Genomic DNA, 23,239 nt, shown 5'->3' with positions numbered 1-23,239 from the left:
AGCGGGCTTCAGTAATTGTGGCACTCAGGCTCAGTAGTTGTGGCTTGCAGGCTGTAGAGCGCAGGCTCAGTAGTTGTGGCACACGGGCTTAGTTGCTCCGCGGCATGTGGCATCTTCCTGGACCAGGGCTCGAACCCGTGTCCCCTGCATTGGCAGGCGGATTCTTAACCACTGCGCCACCAGGGAAGTCCCTTTTCAGATTTCTTGCAGGTGTACACCAAGATAGATGAGAGTATGTAGGTATAACTCGACCTGCATTATCTATTTTGTCCCTAATTAGCTCACCTGATAAGAAGGTCTTTGGTCATCAGAGCTCCCAACCTTTCTGTTACTTGAGAATCAGTGTCCTCAACATGGCCCTAGTATCGTTTGCCTCTGCATTCTTCCTTCTAGGTGAGATAACTGACATTTATGAAGTGTCTTTACATATATGACATCATAAGTTAACACAAGAGCTGTGTTGGGTGGGGGAGCTTACACATCCGAGGGAAGTGGGGCTTTGAAAGTCTGTGTCTTCCCCCAAATTGGACAGCCAGTGGCATTAGGACGTGGGACCAACATTGGCTCCAGCTCATCAAGCTCCCAATTCCTTCCTCTTTCCTCTGCACACAGCTCTGTGGTTGTTCGGGAGAGTCTTTTCTGTGGGTCGATTGTGCCTCTGTAACGCCGTGACCCTGGTGTGGTGGAAGCAACTGGAACAGAATGTAGTGTAAGAGTGTGTGCACTGCCGGCATTACAGGGGACACTGGAGAAATCCCTCCTTTTTACCCTTTTGACTTGGTCATGTGGTTTGGTTTTTTCCCCCATCTTGTAGGTAGGTTAATAATGAATAAATCTGAGATTTTAATTTCTGAGCCAGGTACACCGAGGCTTATGTGCCCCTTCCAAGAAAAAGGTTCTCTGTCAAAGGTGAGGAAGGGGAGTAGCACAGGGCCTTAAAGTCCTTTGTGGAAGTTTTTTGTTTTATTGATAATTGTATTGATCTGAAGGGATTTTTAAAAATCTGAAGTTTCTCTCTCTCTTTTTTTTTTAAGTTATGCTTGTTTGCTCTTTTATTATTTTTTTAAAGTCTATTCCGTTTTGTTGTGAGTTTTCCCCCCGATTTGATGTTTTCCTTTCATTTTTATTTTTTATTATTTATTTATTTGGCTGCTTGCGTACTTGCGGGATCTTAGTTCCCCGACCAGGGATCAGACCCCGTTCCCCTGCAGTGGAAGGGCGGAGTCCTAACCACTGGACCGCCAGGGAATTCCCTTGTTTGCTCTTTTAGAGCTGAGGTTGCACAGGCCAAATCTGGCCAGCCACCTATTTTTGTAAATAAAGTTTTATGGGAACACAGCCATGCCCATTTATTTACATCTTATCTATGGCTCTCACAGCAGGGCTGAGTAGTTACAGCAGAGACCATTATGACCTACAAAGCCTAAAATGCTTACTTTCTGACTCTTTCCAGAAAGTTTGTTAATCCCTGTTTTAGAGCTATATGCGCCTCTATAAAAGAGCAGGGGAAGTCGTGTCCATCGATCTTATAGTCTCGTGCTCTTTCCACCTGGGATGGCCCCCCCGGCTGCACCAGCAGAAGCTTAGTTGCGAGTCACAGGCCTTCTGGGGCCACTACTGTGTGAGCTTGTTCTGTATAATCTCAGGGGCCCAAGACTGGACAGTTGAAGACTCTCATCTTCAGGCAGCAGGCAAAAACAGGGCGAGGGAAAGCTGGTATTGTCATGAGCAAAGAATAAAGGGTGAGTGAAACCCTTTAAGTGGCCTCACTTCTTGGTGTCTCTTGAATTCTGTTCCTGTACAACCAAAGGGTCGGGTATGGAGGGGAAGCAGACTCAGTTTTGGCCGCCTGTGAAGTGGTCGACTACCTTGGATCTTGGAGTCTGAGGGCCACCCTTCCTCGTGGCTGTTCCTGGCTTCCCCCCGGTGACTGTGCCCTGCCTTGGGTGTCTCCCCTGCCTCCTGTGCCATGCGAGCTACTTGGGAGTGGAGTGTCAGAGGGCCGCAGAGAATCATGGAATAAAAAGTTGAAGCATCACTTGCCAGAGCCATTTTGCCCGTTTCTGAAAGCTGAGAAAGAGGATGTCTGTTTCTTAAAAGCTCCAGGTGTGCCTTTTGTAAGCTTTCCTTCCTCGGTTACCCCTTATTCAGAATTCTTATGAGGATCAAGTGCACGACTGCCTGGGAAAGCTCTTTAAAAAGTCAGAAGTCCTGGGCATCTACCCTCAGAAAACCATAATTCAAAAAGAGTCATGTACCACAGTGTTCATTGCAGCTCTATTTACAGTAGTCCAGACATGGAAGCAACCTAAGTGTCCATCGACAGATGAATGGGTAAAGATGTGGCACACATATACAATGGAATATTACTTAGCCCTAAAAAGAAACGAAATTGAGTTATTTGTAGTGAGGTGGATGGACCTAGAGTCTGTCTTAGAGTGAAGTAAGTCAGAAAGAGAAAAACAGATATCGTATGCTAACACATATATATGGAATCAAAAAAAAATGGTTATGAAGAACCTAGGGACAGGACAGGAATAAAGACAGACGTAGAGAATGGACTTGAGGACACGGGGAGGGTGAAGAGTAAGCTGGGATGAAGTGAGAGAGTGGCATGGACATATATACACTACCAAATGTAAAATAGCTAGCTAGTGGGAAGCAGCCACATAGCACAGGGAGATCAGCTCAATGCTTTGTGTCCACCTAGAGGGGTGGGATAGGGAGGGGGGGAGGGAGACGCAAGAGGGAGGAGATATGGGGTTATATGTATATGTACAGCTGATTCACTTTGTTATGATGCAGAAACTAACACACCATTGTAAAGCAATTATACTCCAATAAAGATGTTAAAAAAAAAAGTCAGAAGTCCTGTGTGAGATGTGGGACACTATGCTGTCCTTCATTTATTTGCTTTTGATTGTCCTCATGGTCTTCTGGAATTTTAGACTGTTCTTAACACTCTATACCTTGTGAGTAAAAGTTCTTGAAAGGTGTTGTAGAATTTCTTAGAGAAAGTTATTTCTGTGTATACTTTAAACACATCCTCTGAATGTCTTCAGATAACTTTTACATAGCCCTGCTCTGTAGTCAGGTAGTAGGTATGTGTTGCAATTCCAAGAGTGAACAGCTGAAGGTGGGTGAGTCCAGGTCTCCTCTGATGTCAGGAAACCGTATTGTCCCTTTGTTTTGTTTCTTTCTTTTTCTCTTCTTCCTTCTCTGTCCTTCCCCTCCTTCCCCCAGACCAGACCCCCTGAAATTTTAACTGAGGACCATTTTCCGTGTGGGTGGATCTTCCAATTCTGTTACTTGCCTTTAGGGGTCACCTTCCTACCAGGAACTGCTTCCTCATGATTTCTGCCTCCATCATTCTGTCCTGGGGTGGGGGGGGGGAATCTGCTGCCCCTCCTGACCTGTCCTTCATCTCTAGTTATTGTCTGTGTAAATGGTGCTCTTACCTGCCAGTCTGCTCAACAGAAACAAGGAAACATCCTTACTCCTCCTTTTTCTTTATCCCATCCTACACCAAAGAAGCCACCACCAGGTTCTGGATATCAGCAACTTTCTTTTTCTTTCCTCTTTTTAAATTTTTTAAAAATAAGTAGCTCTCTATTTCTGGGATATAAGTGCAGGTGGGCATGAGGGTATTAAAAGAGTAGCAGGTTATGGAACGCCTTGTTTCTTGCTAAGTCTTAGGGGTGTGAAGAGCTGTTGCAGGCAGAAAGGGGTGGTGTTTTAGTCTTTACAGCTGGTGATAATAGAGCTGAGGAGAGGATGCATTTGAGAATACTCAGCAGGGCTGAGTGATTTTTTAAAATTGAAATATATCAATACTTGACATAATTTTTTAATTGAAGTATAGTTGATTTACAATGTTTTGTTAGTTTCAGGTGTACAGCAGAGTGATTCAGTTATATATATATAGAGAGAGATAACAGACATAGATATAGATATCTATTCTTTTCCAGGTTCTTTTCCCTTATAGGTTATTACAAAATATTGAGTAGAGTTCCCTGTGCTATACAGTAGGTCCTGGTTGGTTGTCTATTTTATATATAGTAGTGTGTACGTTAATCCCAAACTCCTAATTTGTCCCTCCCCCCTTTCCCCTTTGGTAACCATAAGTTTGTTTTCTCTGTCTGTGGGTCTATTTCTGTTTTGTACATAAGCTCATTTGCATCATTGTTTTTAGATTCCACATATAAGCGATATCATATGATTTGACACATAATACTACGTTAGTTGCATAGTATGTATTACATAGTGATCTGATATTTGTGTACATTCGGGCTGAGTGATTGATTGGACAGGAAGGAGGAGCTGGAGAATTCTAGCATGACCAGTAGGTGAGTGGATGGGCGTGTAGCCACCGACTAAGCTAGGAAAAGCACGAGGGGGAAGCAGGCTGTGTGTGTGTGTTTCACACTTTTTAAAACTGCAGCCACAGTAAAAAAAATAACTGTACATCCCTAGCCAGGACCCACGTCTATGTACCTATGTCTGTAAATAATAAGGGCACACACATGGTACTTACTAAGGGCAGGCCCTGTTCTGAGTGTCACTCACGTATTTCCTCATTAATCCCCACAACCCTATGAGGTGTTATTTTCTCTACTTTTCAAATGAGGAAACCTTGGCCCAGGGAGTTTAGTGACTTTCCCAAGGCCTCACAGCAAACAAGTGGTGGAGCTGGGATTTGAACCTTGTCCCTCCAGGCTCCAGAGTGCCTGCTGTTTACCACCCCACTATTCTCCACTATCACAGAAAAAAATAAATGTATCCCTCATTCCACGTGATGCTTTCTGATATTTGCTACTTTATTCTATTTCATCCCCAAACTGCTGGTCACAACCCACCACATTGGTTTCTTGACCCTCTCTAATAGGTCTCAAGCTACTTTTTTTAAAAAAAAAATAATTAATTAATTTTTGGCCGCATTGGGTCTTCGTTGCTGCGCGCGGGCTTTCTCTAGTTGTGGCGAGGCGGGGCTACTCTTCGTCGCGGCGCGCGGGCTTCTCGTTGTGGTGGCTTCTCTTGTTGCGGAGCACATCAAGCTGTTTTTTTGAGAAATACTCTTAATGTCCTGCTTCCAGTCTACCTCTTAACATCCCAGTGACCATTCCCCTGATTCAGGCTCCCCGTCACTTGTCTACTGGGCAGCTACAATAAGCTCCTTTTTCCCTCCATTTGTTCTTTATGCTGAGACCAAATAACTTGAAAAGTACGTTTCTTACCATATCGTTCCCCTGATTTTAAATCTGTAAGTATCCCATTGCTCTTCAGGCCCCTAGCACTTGGTACATGAAGATGATAGGTAAATGTATGAGTAATAAATAATTATAGAAAAATTACTGTGTGTTTTTTCTCAGGATGAAGATCTTCTACCAAGTAAATATTTTGAAATCGACTTTCCAATGATAGTCACGAGAAAGCTGCACAGCATCAAGTAAGTATGGCTTTGGCCGGAAGCAAGAGCCTGGTGACGAACCAGATCCAGATCCTGGTAGATGGCAGGTCTGAGGCAGGAGACCTCATTTTAGGGCACTGCTTTCCTTTCATCCCCTCCTCCCTCTTTCTTGCCCCCGGGACCCTCATTCCAACATATTGTGCAGTCTTCAACATAAAATATACCCTCCTTTGTGACTCTTCTCTCCATTCATGTAATTTCTCTGAACATTTTTAAAAATGACCTAGAGTAGATTAATAATCTGAATTTAAAAAATTTTTATATTGGATTGTAGTTGATTAACAATGTTGTGTCTGAATTTTTATGTGTATTTTGCTTACTTATCGTCAGGGTATAGAAAGGTGCCTGGCCCAGAATAGATGTGTAGTAAATATTTTTTGAATGAATGAATGGGAGGCTGAAGTTAATCAGTTATTTTGGGCTCGGCCTATGGGATTTTAGTTCCCCGACCAGGGATCGAACCTATGTCCCCTGCATTGGAAGCACAGAGTCCTAACCACTGGACCACCAGGGAATTCCCTGTTTTTTTGCATATTTTTGATTGGGAGAGTTATCACATAAATGTTACTAAAAACACTGGAACATTTGGAAAATTCTTGCTAACCTGTGTGTAGCTGTTTCTAAGTAAGTATGTCATGGTCAGTTTGTGATTTGATATCAGATTCTCCGTGTAAAGCTTAGCTGACCTAACTGACTTGTATCCCCTGGACTTTTACTGTATGTGCCTAGGGTCAAATGTGATTAAACAGATGACCCTTTGGCGTGGCCCTTGCTTTGAGTAGTAGTGATACCTATTTGCCATGTCTGTAGTGGTTGCCTGCATTTTAGCGGTAAATGAGCTGCTTGACTCACCTTTCTTTTTCTCATCTTCTACAGATTGAAACCTCTCCTATCAAAACCCATTTTAGACTTACATTCAGAGGACACACTTCAAATGGGCAAGTATCCTTAACCTAAGTAATACAACCTGGGCTATATAACAATTTTTGCTCTTTTTCCCCTTTTCTTTTTAAAGATGGTGTGTGTGTGTGTGTGTGTGTGTGTGTGTGTGTGTGTTTGTTTGTGTGTGTGTGTGTGTGCACGAATACACGTATCCTTCTGCTGATACATTTTCACTTCCACCACAGTTACTATGAAGGAATTTAAAACAGTTTTGATGTGATTCTTCTTAGATGTCCATAGGTCCCACTCTTTAAAAAGAATTTAAATTAGTTGTGAACATTTCAAAAATGGGAGATTTTTCATGAAAGTCTTGATTTTCAGTTTTGCTTGGAAAAATCACATCTAGCTCCTACCTGGCGGTCATTGAGCAGTGGCTGCTTCATTTAGAAGGGTCGTGTCTTCTCCAGTTCTGACCCTACCACTCCCTCTTGTCTTACACCTGACCTGCTTCCTGGTTTATGTCACCTCCTTGGCCCCTGCAGTCAGTTTTTCCCCTCAAGTTTTAATTATGAATGTTTACAACACCACTTTCCTCATTTCTAAGCCTTTCGAATTCTGGTAAAACTCTTCCAGAATCTTCCATTGTTTTCAGTCTCTATCTGACAGAGAGGTTCCAGGGCCTTATTAATAATTTGGGTCAGAAAACATGCTTAGAGAGGATGGCCTTCTCGGATGGTTGACACAGATAGCACAGCAAACATCAGACAATCAGATACGCTTCCTCTTTTACACAACCGCAGTGCTTTAGTCATCCTCCTGGTGATCAGATTCCCAATAAAGTTTCCACAGAAAATGATATCTCCCCCCATCCTTTGTTTCCCTTATACAAGTTGTAAGTAGAAGCTGTTCAGGCTTTGCCATTTGCTGGCCTATTTGCTTTCTGTACAGTTTTGCTACCGTAATTTTCTATGTATTTGGTGTCAGAATGATTATCTGCAATGAATGTGCTAGTACTTTCCTAGGACTTTGATCCATCAATGTAGAAACATATGAAGTAGAAAGTAAAGACTTACCATAATCCCTTCTCCCACCCAAGATAACCAGTGTTCAGAGTATTTTCTACTGCAGATGAACAGTATACCCAGAGAAAGGTAAATGTCACACATAATAAAGTACACACACAGATATAATCCAGTGCGTGGCACATAAAAGTCTCAATAATTTTTTGTTGAATGAATGTATATATACATTGAATAAATATATGTTGTAGTGTAACATATATTTGTTGAACAAATGGATCTATACTTCTATATATAAATATAGGTTTATATGTAATTTTAATAAAATAAATAATTTATGCATACTGTTTTGTGACTTGCTCTTTTCATGTCCTAGTAAATCATGGCTGTCTTTTCATGTCAGAATATATAAATCTACCTCATTATTTCTAATGGCTTTACAGTACTCCTCTGCATGGAAAGTCCATTTTATTTAATCTTTTCCCTACTGATGGTCATTTAGATTGCTGCCTTTTTATATTTTTATATTCAACAGTGTTGTAGAAAACACATATATATGTGCGTATTTGCAGGAATTGCTAGCTCAGAGAATTGTACATTCTGAATTTTAATAGCTACTACCAAACTGATCTTCAAGAACATTTTATTAATTTATGTTTTCATTAAGAGCAGATGAGGACTCTCTCTCTCTACACCCTCACTAATGCTGGATATTATCATTTTTAAAAATTTCTACCAATCTGATGGGCTGTAACAATGTCCCATTATTTTAAAATTTTATATAACTTTGAATGCTAATGAGATAGAGTATCTTTCTATAGTTTTATTGGCCTTTAGGAATTTCTTTGTAAATTGCCTTTCATTTCCTTTGCCCATTTTTTTCTTCAGTTGCATTGTTTCCCCCCAGTCTTTTTTTTTTTTCAATTTGTAGGAACCCTTTATAACATACAGATATGTTCTTTGATAAAAGCCTCTTGTCAACTTTTTTTAAAAAAGTATTTGTTTATATGTTTATATTTATTTGGTTGCACCGGGTCTTAATTGCAGCAGGTGGGCTCCCTTAGGTGCAGCTCACAGACTCCTTAGTTGCGGCTTGCCGGGTCCTCAGTTGCAGCACCTGGGCTCCTTAGTTGCAGCTCCAGGGCTCCTTAATTACGGCAGGCAGGCTCCTTAGTTGTGGCCTGTGGGCTCCTTAGTTGTGGCATGTGAACTCTTAGTTGGGGCATGCATGTGGGATCTAGTTCCCCGACCAGGGATCGAACCCGGGCCCCCTGCATTGGGAGCATGGAGTCTTATCCACTGCGCCACCAGGGAAGTATCTTGTCAACTTTTTTTATTGTATATTTTTTTCTTAGTCTTTTGCTTGTTTTTTTAAATCTGTGTTTGTGTCTTATGTGGGTAAATTCTCCAGTCTTGTCCTTTATATCAATAGTTTTTGATCTTGCCATCATACTGAGAAAGGAATCTGAGTAAAAATAAATAAAAACGTGAATGAAAATCTGAGAAATGTGATAGATGATAATAAAACTGACCAAAATTTCATTTAAAAATTACCCTTTTTCATCAAACCCCTGGGGCTGTGATTGTAAGAATCACCACTATTTATTTATCAATAGGAGAGAAAAAGTGCTGACAAATTAAACTGATACATTATCGACTGTTAGATGCATCCAGATTTCAGAAATGTGAAAATGTGAAAAATATATGCATCTTAGAATCGATGATAGATGTTTTCTTAAGCTGAACTATGCACAGGGTAAGAAATTAAAAGTATGTAAATGAGCACACAATGAAAAGTAAGTCAGGATGAGTTCTTAAAAAGTAAGTCAGATTCTATTACTTTCCTGCTTCAATCTTTCTAGTGCCGAAATTTACATGGTTAATTGGGTGTCTGGATGCTTCCTGATTTTCTTTCCTTTTTTTAAAATATTTATTTTTATTATTTATTTGGCTGCATTGGGTCTTAGTTGAGGCACGTGGGATCTTTAGTTGTGGTGTGTGGGCTCTTCGTTGGGGTGTGCAGGCTTCTCTCTAGTTGTGGTGCAGGCTCCAGAGTGCGTGGGCTCTCTAGTTGTGGCACACAGGCTCTCTAGGTGTGGCGCAGGCTCTAGAGCACACGGGATTAGTTGCCCCATGGCATGTGGGATCTTAATTCCCCGACCAGGGATCGAACCTGTGTCCCCTGCATTGGAAGGCAGATTCTTAATCACTGCACCATTAGGGAAGTCCCCCGATTTTATTTTCGACTACAGTAACTATGATCTCACCACACTGCCCTCCTGCTGTCCTCTGAATGTGCCAAGCTTGCTCTCACCTTCAAACCTTTCCTCTTCCCCTGGCCTGGAACTCTTTCCCCCTAATTTTGCTTAATGGGCTCCATCTCATCACCCATGTCCCACTTCAGCTGCCACCTCTTACTCTAGGCATAGTTTTCTCTCATCCTCTTTTATTTTCTTCATAGCTCTTAATACTCTGATGCTATCTTGATTCTTCATTTGTTTAATGATTCACCATCTCTCCCTCCTTGAGGGGATAAGCCTCAAGAGCACAGGAACCTCTCCTATCTTGTTCATTACTATATCCCCAGCACCTAGAACAGTGCCTGGCACACAGAGATTATTGATGGAATAAATACATACCTGAATGCTTGAATGAGTGAATGTTTGTGTCTTTGTAATCCATCTCAACTCCGATGTGGAACTGGTTGAGTATAAAGTAAAAAGAGCAACAAATCAAAGCATTTCAGAGTGGTGTCAGGTATCTCAGCTGAACCTTAAGAAGGAGAAACTCTCTAGGGGGGAGATTGTCTCACACAAGGCAAGCTTAGGGAAAGAAGGAGCATGCGAGGAAGCTGAAAGGCCAGTGTGACTGGAGCTGGCAGTGGGGAGGGGTGCATGGCTCAAGATGAAGCTGAAGAAGGGGCGGGGCTGCATCTTGCAGAATCTCCTCAGCCAGGCCAAGTAGTGTGGACTCTCTTCTAAGGGAGGTGGGACCCTGTTATGTGCTCCCAAAAGACTGCACCCCCCTTTGTAGTGTTCCCACACTTGTCCACTCTTCATCTTCCCTGCTGGATTGCAGGCCCCATGGGGGCAGGACCGTGCCTTTTTGTTCATCAGTTTCTTCCCAGGACTCAGTGCCCAGGACATAATGAGAGCTCAGTAAGTACTCCTGGGTGGACAGATGGACAGACAAACAAGCAAAACTTCTGTGTGGTCCAGAAATCCACCTGAGGCTGTCTTTATTTTACAATGCTTTTTTTTTATTATAATTTTTTAAACTTTTTATTTTGTATTGGAGTATAGCCGATTAACAACGTTGTGATGGTTTCAGGTGCACAGCAAAGCGACTCAGCCATACACGTATATGCATCCATTCTCCCCAGACTCCCCTCCCATCCAGGCTGCCACGTAATATTGAGCAGAGTTCCCTGTGCTATGCAGTAGGTCCCCGTTGGTTATCCTTTTAAAATATAGCAGTGTGTACATGTCAATCCCAGCTTTATTTTTTATTTTATTTTTATTTTTTTGCGGTACGTGGGCCTCTCACTGTTGTGGCCTCTCCCGTTGCAGAGCACAGGCTCTGGACACGCAGGCTCAGCGACCATGGCTCACGGGCCCAGCTGCTCCGCGGCATGTGGGATCTTCCCGGACTGGGGCACGAACCTGTGTCCCCTGCATCGGCAGGCGGACTCTCAACCACTGCACCACCAGGGAAGCCCCAGCTTTTTTATTTTTAAACTAAAATGTTCTAGGAAAATCTGGGGACCTAAAGGAACACTTTGCAATCCTAATAATAAGTCTGTCTTTGAAGACATATAATGAATGGGATTGATGGGACTCACTACAGGTCAGTAGCACATGGGAACACATCTCTCTTGAAATGCTGACTTGGAGGTGATGGAAGAGGTCGTGACTTGTATGCCCTGTGGATTCTGTGTGTGTGTGTGTGTGTGTGTTTAACTACCATGTTACATTGTGTAAATCTTCCACTTTCTCCTGCCTTTCATAGGTGTGAGCTGAATGAGGCAGATAATTAAAGCCTATATGAGCTTTTGCTCTGTAACAAACCACTGCAAAGCATGTGGCTTAAAATAACAGCCGTCTGTTTAGCTCACAATCCTGCAGCTTGGCAACTTGGGTTGGGTTCATCTGGGTGGAGCTTCTTAGCACCTGCCGGATTTAATCATCTGTGGTCTGGTCTTCACAGAAGACCTCCATGATGTACCACCATTGAGTTAGGCCAAGGAGTGCATGCCCACTTGCCTTTACTAAGCGCCTCAGTAAATCTTTCATGATGACTCTAGGTTAAAAAACATATCAGCAGTTCTGTTTATTAATAAGTTGGGTTCAAGCATTGTAAGTATTTATGTCCTAACAACTTTTTGGTCATTTGAAAAAACAGCCACTTACATTCTAAGAACAAATACTCTCTTAATTTCATTCTTAAATAACCACAGTTACTTCTAATGGGATATGTGCTCCTGTCGGGCCATTTATGACCTCACCTGGGAGCCAGATTGGACACTACCACCTGTTCCTCTTGCAATATTGCAAATGATGTTTGAGCAATAGTGGCTTTTTCATCACAGTCACACCTGAGAAATCAGCTTTGCAGAGATACGTGTCATTAGGAGTGCAGAGAAGTCTCCTGTGGAAACTGTGACTGCCTTGAGCTGGTGGTCTGCTTGTGTCTGGTGCATGTTGAGTATCTCTGGGTTTCCCTCAAAAATTTAAAACATCCTGTTCTGCCCTTGTGAGTTGGTTGTGCCACCCCAGGGCACCTCAGTGCAGTTTGGGATCCATGGAGCTCAGCACTTTGACATCTCCCTTAATCTTAGCCATAACCGTATGAGGTTGCCATTGTATGCATTTTATACTTAAAAGTAGGCGTGAGCAGTATGTCATATGACTAGGAACTGGCAGAGCAGACATTTGCTGTCAGGGCTGTTTGAGACCAAAGCCCATTCCTCTGCAGGTGTACTCCAAAGAGAGTTTTCATCTTGGGAACCATGTCCTGGATAAAAGCTACGGCATGTTAAATTGTCCCTATCCAAGAATAGTTAGGACTATTTAAGGATTTTAAAAATTTAACATCGACTAGTGATTTTGAATTTTTGTGTGTAAGTTTAACGCAGGGTTTCTTAACCTCAGCCCTCCTGACACCTGGGGCCGGATAATTCCCTGTTGTGGGGCTGCCCTGCACAGTTTATAATGTTTAGCAGCATCCCTAACCTCTGCCTATTAGATGCCACTAGCATCCCCCAGTTGCGACAACCAAAAATGTCTCCAGGCACTGCCAGATGTTCCCTAGGGACAAAGTTGCCCTGGTTGAGAACTGCTGCTTGAATGAAATGATGACCAAGCCTGAGGAATAGAATTTTCATACTTGTCTCTTCATTCTGGCCGTGTACAAATGGGTTCTTAATTTTTTAAAAACCCATCATGGTGTTATGTTTTCAGGGGTTCTCCCTCTTAAATCCTCTTAGAAGTCAATCCTCTAAAGATTGATCACAGAAGGAACTACTAGTAGCAGTTCGGAGGTTTTCAATCAATGTTAATTGGCTTTTCCAGAATTGGGCAATTATGGGCTATTCCTTTAGAAAGTTGTTCTTATAAGAGTATCACACAAAAAGCTTTTTAATCCTCTCCCGTTTTTCTCTTAAGAAGTAGAAAATAGAAAAAAAGGAAGGGACTGTGGGTCTCGTTTTGATGAGCAAGGTCTTTTTCTCACCCAGTCTCAGAAGCGTTCCAAAGGTGTCAAGGTTTTTTTTGTTGTTCCCATGGTCTCTTGCTAGAGTTAGATTTTATAAAAATGGCATATCTTCCCAGAATAGTAGAACTCCTTTGAAACTTGCCCTGAGCCTGTATCCTCTACCAAATGCATTCTGTTTCTTGTGAAATGAAGGTAAGGCATCCTTCAAGGGCAGATACTAGACCTTCTATTTCTACACAGCTTGAGTAGCCCCTGACTTCAGAGGAGCATGGGGATCATCATGGGTGTGTGGTGTGCGTTATTAGAGCATCAGATCTATCATTAATGGGACCTTGGGGACATCACACCCAGCACTTCCCAGGCAGTATGCCAGCTTGCCAGGGCACACGGATGGGCCACTGCTGGGTATGCCCCAGGTCATTGACCCTTGCTCAATTTTGACCTTGTGCTCAATTTTTAAGAGTAATCATGACCATGTGCCATTTTTGTCTTGTGTGCTACCTTTAGATCCACATCTCTGAGTAAGACGTGTCTTCCGTGAATTGCACAGTTAAAGGAAACCACATGCTTCAACATTCTGATGGTCTCTTTGTGTGTGTGTCTGTGTGTGTGTGTGTGGTCAGGGATGGAAAAACTCATCTTGAATATATATGTTATTTGTAAGAAGGCACACAGGCATTTGGGAATCACTGCTTGTTTTCACAGCAGGGCAAGCAAGTGCCTTCACATCCTTGATATTCTTTTCTGGACTCAGGTGTTATGGTGCCTGGGACTGACTCTGGGTTTCCCAGCCTTGCCCTTTGGTGGTTTCCTGACATCTAGCAGATTCCTAGGAGGTATTTCTTGTAGCTTATGGGGTGTGGCCAAGTGTATTTGAACAAGCTGAATGGGGTTCTCAAGAAAATAAGGGTGAACCTGCTTACATGCTGTTTCGCCTTTCCCACACTTTTTGCTGTCGGTTCTCAGGAGAGAACCTGAGTTCTTAGCAATGATGTAGGATGGCTGTAGAATGTCCCAGCTTCTTCCGTGGTTTGTACCTTTGAGGAATTTGAGTGAACAGTGCTTCAGGTAAATAATCAAGCAATTTAATTTCTTTTTTATTATAATCTATTTTTAAAAATAGAGAGTTTAAATTGAAAAGAATTTCAGGCCTACACAAAAATAATGTGACTAGATTGATGAACCTCCATGTACCTATCGCCTAACTTTATTACCAGTCTCATTTCATCTGTACTGGTGGTTCTAAAAGTGTAGTCCCAGGCTAACAGCATCAACCCCATCTGGAAACTTGTTAGAAATACAGATTTCTACTTTTGAAAAATCTGAATCAGAAACTCAGGGGCCGGAGCCTGATCAGTCTGTTTTAACAAGCCCTCTGGGCGAATCTGAAGCCTGCCAAAGCTTGAGAACTACTATACATACCATTCCATCCAACCTCTGGTGGAATATTTTAAAGGAAATATTTTATTTGTAAATACTTTAGTACATAAACTATTTTCTTTTAAACACAATAGCTCACAAGTTGACAAAACATTTAGAGAGCAATTGGTACCAATATTTAAATAGGCTTACTCTTTGATCTCCTAATTCTTTTCATCATAACCTGCGTAACTGGACAGACAAGTCCTTTGTGACATGTATACAAGGATGTTTGTTGCAGTGCCTGAGATGGAGTAAACTTGGAAATACTGCCTGTCTAATATTGAGCGATTGGCTAAGTAAGTTGTTTTTTCTACTCCGTGGAGCATGGTGAAATCATAGAGAATGATGTCCGTGATACTATTGTTAAATAGGAAAAGCTTTCAAAACAAGTATTGGGTGACCCCATTATCTTTTTTTGTGCTGTGTGTGTGTGTGTGTGTGTGTGTGTGTGTGTGTGTGCGTTTGAGGGAGAGAGAGAGAGAGAGAGAGAGAGTGGATGTGTCCGTGTTGTATATAGGAGTTTAAGCACATAGAAAAAAGGCTAGAATGTTATACACCAAAACACTAATAGTTGTCTTTGGAAGGTATGATTTTTAGTTAATTTTCACCCTCCTCTTACCTGATTTTTTTTCCCATAATGAGCATGGATTTTTATTTTTATTTTTTAAATAAATTTATTTATTCATTCATTCATTCATTCATTTTTGGCTGTGTTGGGTCTTCGTTGCTGCATGAGGGCTTTCTTTAATTGCATCGAGCGGGAGTTAGTCTTTGTTGCGGTGCACGGGCTTATCATTGCGGTGGCTTCTCTTGTTGTGGAGCACGGGCTGTAGGCGTGCGGGCTTCAGTAGTTGTACGTGGGCTCAGTAGTTGTGGCTCGCGGGCTCTAGAATGTAGGCTCAGTAGTTGCGGAGCACGGGCTTAGTTGCTCTGTGGCATGTGGGATCTTCCCGGACCAGGGCTTGAACCCGTGTGCCCTGCATTGGCAGGCAGATTCTTAACCACCACGCCATCAGGGAAGCGCGAGCATGCATTTTTATAATGGAGAAAAACCATACATTTACTTTAGTTTTGAAAAAGTCACATCCATTGAAATTATAATCTTTTCTTGATCAATTTCTGTTGAAATTATAATCTCTTCTTACATTTACAGATGGGCACATGATGGATTCAACAAGATATGCCATCATTGGAGCAGATCTCCGAGATATACCTGAACTGGAAGAGAAACTAAAGAAATGTAACATGAATACACAGTGAGATTTTTTTTTAACCTCTTACATTTGTGATTTCGTGCCAATTTGAGATAAGGCCAGTTGGAGGTACGGCATGATAACATGTACCATTTTTTTTTCATTGCTACTTAGAGTAGTTTTCTGAAATTTTTTGAGAAGCAATGTTCCTTGAGTCTGTTTTCCCATGAGAATCACCTGTATTGCTTTTGTAAAATAGTGACTACTAATATAAGTTTGAGGGAAGATAATTGTATGCATAGAAACATATAATTGTAACATATAAAGAAAGGATTAGCATCCAGGGTATATAAAGAATACCTACTATTTTTTAAAAAGTCCAGTAGAAAAATGGGCAAAGGATAGATCACCAGGCAGCTCAAAGAGGAAACGGGGTATCATATTAAAATGGTATTGAACTTAAGTAGTAATCAGATGAAATTCTGTTTTACTGCCACCAAGTTGGCAAAAATGTAAAAGTCTGACAGTCTCAAGTGTTGGCAAGGATATCGGGGGAAAAGGAATGGTCATCCACCACTGGTGGGAGTGATCTTGGTGTGACCACTGCAAGGAATGATATGGAATTATCTAGTAAAATTGTCAGTACCATATGAATTTGCAGTTCCATTGTTGGGTGTGTCCCCCCGAGAAGGTCTACATGTATGTACAAGGAGGATGTTCATTGCAGCTTCTGTTTTTAGTAGTAGAAAATTGGAAACAACTTAAATGTCCATCAGGTGGAGCATGGATGAATGCTATGTAAAATGCATGACTTCAGCAAGAACTCAAAAACTTAATGTTGAGTTTTTCAAAATTAAATTACAGAGTGTGATACCAAATGTGTAAAATCAAACCCCCCCAAATACTGTATTTTCATGATTACATATATACGTAGCAGAAGTATTTTTAAAATGGACCAGAAGGGTTCACACCAAATTCTTGAGAGTGGCTACCTTTGGGAGGCAGAGGAGGGGAGTGAGATGTGTGGTTTTAGCACAGTGATGCTGGTCAAATAGATAAAGAGCTAGTGGGAGGAAAAGGCATATCCACCTGGTCTAATGTAGGTGAAGATGACACTTTCAAGGATATTTGAGGTGAGTAACTCAAGGGAGAGGTTTGGAAGGCAGGTAAGGGAAAGGGAAGGTTATTTTAAAGAATAAATTGAAGGCAAAGAATCAGTGGCAAACGATGAAGGAAATTAGCAACAAGGGAAATCGTTGCTGGAGGAGAGGGAAGGGAGGATGTAGAGCATGGACTGAGGTTAACTAGCCTTGAGGGAAGAGAAACACTTTCTGTTCTTCTGAGAGGGCAGGAAGGAGGGTAAGGACAGGTGCAAATACAGGTGAGCTTTGGGCGATGGAGGGGTGGGAAGTATAGGGGGTTAAAGTGTGATCTTCCTAACACTTGAGCACAGTGATGGCTGTGACCTTTACATATTGAAGTTCTTGCTTACGTGTTCAGTCTAGAATCATCAACCAGGTTGTCATTCTTAGGATTTACACTTCCACCAGCTCAAATGTCAGGGACAACAGCTCTACTTGACCCAGTGTTGTCACTCCAGCTTTATTGTCTGAGTCTGTCTCACCAGGTGTTCAGAAGTAAGGTCAATACACTGTAAAGAGTATTTGTGCTTCTTTTTTCCTTTGGGGAGACCCTTAGGTGGTTCACTGATTGCAGAATGTAGTGTGTTTTCTTAAATTTATTTAAATTTATTTAAATTTTCTTAAATTTATTTTTTAATTGAAATATAGTTGATTTACAATGTTGTATTAATTTCTGCTGTACAGCAGAGTGACTCAGTTATACACATATATACATTCTTTTTCATATTCTTTTCCATTATGGTTTATCCCAGGATATTGAATATAGTTCCCTGCACTATACAGTAGGACCTTGTTGTTTATCCATCCTATATATCAATATAATAGTTTGCATCTGCCAACCCCAAACTCCCAGTCCGTCCCTCCCACCACTCCCACCTTAGCAACCACAAGTCTGTTCTCTCTGTCTGTGAGCCTGTTTCTGTTTCGTAGATAGGTTCATTTGTGCCCTTTTTTAAAATTTATTTTTGGCTACGTTGGGTCTTCATTGCTGCGCATGGGCTTGTTCTAGTTGCAGCGAGCGGGCGCTACTCTTCATTGTGGTGCTCAGGCTTCTCACTGAGGTGGCTTCTCTTGTTGTGGAGCATGGGCTCTAGGCGCACGGGCTTCAGTAGTTGTGGCTCGTGGGCTCTAGAGTGCAGGCTCGGTAGTTGTGGCACACAGGCTTAGTTGCTCCACGGCATGTGGGATCTTCCCGGACCAGGGCTCAAACCTGTGTCCCCTGCATTGGCAGGCGGATTCTTAACCACTGCACCACCCGGGAAGCCCTGTGCCGTATTTTAGATTCCACAAATAGGTGATATCATATGGTATTTGTCTTTCTCTTTCTGACTTACTTCACTTAGTATGGTAATCTCTAGTTGCATCCATGTTGCTGCAAATGGTATTATTTCATTCTTTTCTATACCTGAGTAGTATTCCGTTGTATATATGTACCCCATCTTCTTCATCCATTCATCTGTCGATGGACATTTAGGTTATTTCCATGTCTTGGTTATTGTGAGTAGTGCTGCTATGAACGTAGGGGTGCATGTATCTTTTTGAATTAGAGTTTTGTCTAGATATATGCCCAGGAGTGGGATTGCTGGATCATATGGCAACTCTATCTCTATTTTTAGTTTTCTGAGGACCCTCCATACTGTTTTCCATAGTGACTGCACCAACTTACATTCCCACCAACAGTGTAGGAGGGTTCCCTTTTCTCCACACCCTCTCCAGCATTTGTTATTTGTAGACTTTTTAATGACGGCCATTCTGACCGGTGTGAGGTGGTACCTTGCTGTAGTTTTGAATTTCATTTCTCTGATAATTAGCGATGTTGAGCAAGTAGTGTGTTTTCTTTTAGCTGAAGGGAAGTCTTAACTTTCAAGGACACCACTGGATTTCTTGGGGGCACATGGGTTTGTGAAGTCAGAAGTAGATTGGTTAAAGCTGATACCGATGGGCCTGGAGCCCTCTCAGAATGAGGAGAGCACGAGTCTTAGAATCTCACCCTGGGTTTCTGTCTTACTTCTGCTCACTAGTTGTTTAATAGGGGGGAGTGGGTTTGTTTGTTTTTTTTTTAATCTTTTTGAGGCTTAGTGTTTTCATTTATTAACCGGGCTAAAAACTATCTCACAAGATGGTTTTGAAGATCAAGTAACGGCATGCAAAAACAGTTGAACAGGAATTGGCACGTGATAGGCCCTGAGTCAGTTGCCTCTGACTCTAACTATAGTTGCAGTAACCATCTGTTTTGGCAGATGTGCTGGAAGGTTAGGGAAGTAATTGGGTATAAGTTGGGCTAGCTCTTGATTGGGAAGTTTGCCTCGCTTTTGGAGATCTATAAAATGGATGAAAAACAATTGTTGAAACAAGTATTCGAATTATGTATTCCTCCTTGTGGTTTCATTTGTATTCTCTGTTTTCCTTTATGGGCTGTCTTGTCTTTGCTTTTCTTTCACTTATATTTTGAAAAATATTAATCCTCTTTTTTAATATTGCTAATGGCTACCTCTTAGAAAATATATTGTACAAATGTCTAACTTCATTTTTAAATAATTCAAATCTACAAAAAAGTTACAAAAATAATACAAAAAACTCCCATATAGCCATCTTTACCTGGCCTGGGCTTAGGTGGGTGGCTCACCTGCTGGGGGCCAGGTTTAGGTGATGTGCCCTGGGGTTCACTCATGTGTGGACAGTGGGCAGGTCAGCTGGGCTGCCTCATTCTCATCCACAGGACCTCCCCTCCAGTGGTAAGCTAGCTTGGTTTCATTCACGTGGTGGTTTCAGGTTTCCAAGTGCCGCAAGAGAGCAAGCACCAGTGTGTAAGTCATTTCCGAGCTTCTGCTTGTATCCTGTCTGTTGCTGTTCCATTGGCCAAAGCAAGTTACATGACTAACCCAGATTCCAGGGGAAGGGAAATAAGCTTCACCTCCTGAGTGGGAGAATCTGCGGGTTCACATCGCCACACTGTGGGTGCACGGTAGGGAAGACTAGCTATTTTTATAGTCTACCACACACATTTAACACATTTTCACCAGCAAGACAAAACTCATTGCTGATTGCTCGCCTTTTTACAGTGTAAAACTTTGGGCCCCAATGCACTGATTGTTGATGTGAAAACTAGTGCTTCTGGTTTCCCTGGGGTATGAAGTGCCTCCCCTGTAATGTGAGTGCAATTTGAGAGTCCCATTTTGATGAAAACATATTTATGTGCCTTTTTTTTTTCTTTCCTTAAGATTGCCAACCCTCCTGATAGCTGAATGTGTGCTGGTTTACATGACTCCGGAGCAGTCTACAAACCTTCTCAAGTGGGCAGCCAAGAGTTTTGAGACTGCCATGTTCATAAACTACGAACAGGTAAAAGGAAGCATGAGAAATTTGCCTTCTTCTTGGGACTCTGGTGGTGGCTTTCTCTCTCTGAGCACCCTCGGAATATGTTTTCACTTATTCTTTTCCTTTTGCCTCCAGCCACTCACATATCTCCTTTATTAATCGGTTCCCGCAAACCTAGTACTGAGTTCTTGACTGCTGGCAAACTTTTAGCCAGATTTTTTGGAACTTCTGTCTTGTCCTTTAAGAAAGTTGTTTGAGTTCTTATCATTGTGTTTCCTGTAGTGTCATAGATTTTGATGGAAGGAATTTTGGCTGTCATCAGTGTAGGGGTAGCAAACTCAGATGCCTTCAGAGGCAGGTAGTGATGCAGATGCAGGCAGTTGGTTAGGTGTTATATAGTGTGGAGTCATGGGGACTGTGGTGAACTGGGGCACCCATGTTCCATTTCATGGGGTGCCCACTATTCAGTTCCAGCCAACTGTTACCATGTGGAGTGAGCCTGGAGTTGCCTGAACTCCCAGTTTTTCAAGAAATGTTAGAAATGCAGGATTTTAATGTAAAATTTCCTACTTTTTAAAATCACTGAGCTTGGCCCATGAGCTCCCTGTTTTTCTCCTTTGATCTAGTGCCAAAAGGGGTTATGTTTTAGGGCTTCGGAATAATTCAGATTGGATCTGAATCTTGGCCCTAGCTCTTATTATTGACTGTGTGACCTGAGCAGAATTGCTTGGTAGTTGGGAGTCCATGCTCTGGAGGCAGACTGCCTAGCTTTGTGACCTGGACAAGTTACTTAACCTCTCTGTGTCTGCTTCCTCATCAGAAAAGTGAGGATAATAATATCCCGACTTCATAATTAATAAATGAGTTAATAGGTGCACAAGCATTTACAGCATTGCCTGGCTATTAAGTAAGCTATTATTAAGTTAGCTATTATTTGGATCTCTCTGATAGAGAGAGATACCTACCTAGATACCTAGGTATCTAGGTATCTAGATACCTAGATACCTAGGATAAGAATACCTACCTCTCAAGTCTAAATAATTCAGATTAAATGTGGCAAGTGCATTCATTAAAACAAAGAATACCTGCTTCTCTGGATTATTATGGGAATTCATGAGATGTTGAACAGCAGAGGACTAATGATAAGCACTGAATACACTTTAGCTACTTTTATTGTTTATTTTAGTTTAGCTTTATTGATTTTATTTTGTTTTTTACCTCGTTTTATTTTATTCTTATATTTTATTACAGATAAGGGCAGTACAGGACCTTGCCCAATGTCACATAGCTATTGGAGAGGTCTAAGGCTAGACCTTGATCTCCTGGCCTCCTGCCCACCCCTCACCCAGTCCAGGTTCCTGTATAGGTGGTTCTTGGTTCGTTGATTTTTCTTCCTTTTCTGTTTAATTGGAGGCATTCCTCAGACTCAGTCTTCTGTCCTAGTGAATGGATATAATGGTAGCTGGCCTCATTGGTCTTTAGTATTGATGTGGATAAATCCTGGTGACCTGTCTTTGCTTTCAGGATACCATACCTGGGGGAAAAGGAATTCCACTTCCCATGTTTCCACACATTTCGGATGTGTACCATTTCATTCACTCTGCTTCATTTTTGTTTTCTTTTATTCAACAAACCTTTATTCAACATCACATGAGAGACTGTGGGTTAAGTGAGTTTTGACTAGAGACACTGTCACTTTGGAACAGGCCTGAGAATGTGCCAGTTTTCAATATGTTGACCACAGCTGTCCTTAGATGGGGTTAAACCCTACCCAACACCTTCATTTTGTGAATAATAAACTTTTAACTTAATTCAGTTCTTTCCTAACAAGTACAGAATCATCATCCTCACATTTGTCAATTGCTCACATAACATGTATTATTTTTTAATTAGTGGTTAAATGACAAAACCACATGGATGACGGTTATTTCAGTAATGATAATAATTATTGCACATTCTTCGAATCTGATGACTTATATAGCAGGCGCTATTCTTTGAGTTTCATATATATTAACTTATTTAATCATCACAACAGCCCTCAAGGTAGGTACTAGTACTATCCTAGTTTTACAGGTAAGAGGACTATTGAACCAAGGGGTTAGGCATCTTGCTCACAGCTATTAAGTATCAAGCCAGGCTTCAAACCTAGGCAATAAAATGAAGGAGTTTGTGCTCACAAATACGCTTGTATCCTGAATGAATAGTGTGCAATCCTATCATTAGTGCCACATAAGCCTTATTCATCCCCCTAAAAAAGAGTAACATTGGATTTTGTCTTGCAGCGTTGGCGTTGGTGTTGGCTTATGAATCTGGGAATCACTTCATATATTGTTAAAGTGCTGAATTTTTGATACCTTGTATATGACAAAGTAACAGTGTATATGCTATCAGTACAATAATGTACATAATATATATATATTTTTTGGCCTCACTGCATGCGGCTTGTGGGATATTAGTTCCCCAACCAGGGATCGAATCCACGCCCTTGGCAATGAAAGCATGCCCTCAGCAATGAAAGCACGGACTCTTATCCACGACCACCAGGGAATTCCCATGTACATAATATTTTGTTTTGTGGCAGTTGTGCACATATATAAATTATGTTTTATAAACCAGTTTTTTATTCAAAAAGTAATGCCACATGCAGAATAAAACAAAAAAATCATATAGTTCGATAGGGTAGACAAAGAAAAGTAAGTCTCTTATCTACCCAATACCTCAGCCTCTAATCTGGGAAGCAACCTTGCTGTATTCCAGAATTTTCCTATGCATATATAAATGTGGAGAGAGTTTCTTTTTTCTTTTCTTTTTTTTCCCTAAAGGCAGATGGGAGCATACTATACACATTCCTCTGTACCTTACTTTTCAAGAGTTTATCTTAGGGATCATTTCATATCTGTCCGTCTGTTTATCTATCTATCTTCCTTTCCTGTTTTCACAGCTATATAGTATTTCATTATATGAACATGCCAGAATTAATTTAACCCCAAATGATGAGTATTTAAGTTCTTTCCAGATTCTTCCTATCATACATAATGCTGCAGTAAATGTGCTTGCATCTTTGCGTTCACGTGTGAGTCTATC

General features: G+C 41.4%; 1 protein-coding gene across 2 annotated transcripts in view; it reads left to right on the top strand.

The window, feature by feature from the left end:
• Positions 1 to 23,239, top strand: part of LCMT1 (leucine carboxyl methyltransferase 1) — a 55,388-nt gene that overhangs the window by 23,437 nt on the left and 8,712 nt on the right. For both annotated transcript variants that reach the window (XM_060078723.1, XM_060078724.1), the window contains 4 exons: positions 5,370 to 5,446; positions 6,344 to 6,405; positions 15,656 to 15,758; positions 20,059 to 20,179. In XM_060078723.1, the coding sequence (XP_059934706.1) occupies positions 5,370 to 5,446; positions 6,344 to 6,405; positions 15,656 to 15,758; positions 20,059 to 20,179 (363 nt within the window). The remainder of the gene's footprint in view (positions 1 to 5,369; positions 5,447 to 6,343; positions 6,406 to 15,655; positions 15,759 to 20,058; positions 20,180 to 23,239) is intronic.

Source organism: Mesoplodon densirostris, chromosome 16 (assembly GCF_025265405.1).
Source record: "Mesoplodon densirostris isolate mMesDen1 chromosome 16, mMesDen1 primary haplotype, whole genome shotgun sequence".
NCBI lineage: Eukaryota > Metazoa > Chordata > Mammalia > Artiodactyla > Ziphiidae > Mesoplodon > Mesoplodon densirostris.
This window is presented reverse-complemented; position numbering and strand designations above follow the sequence as displayed.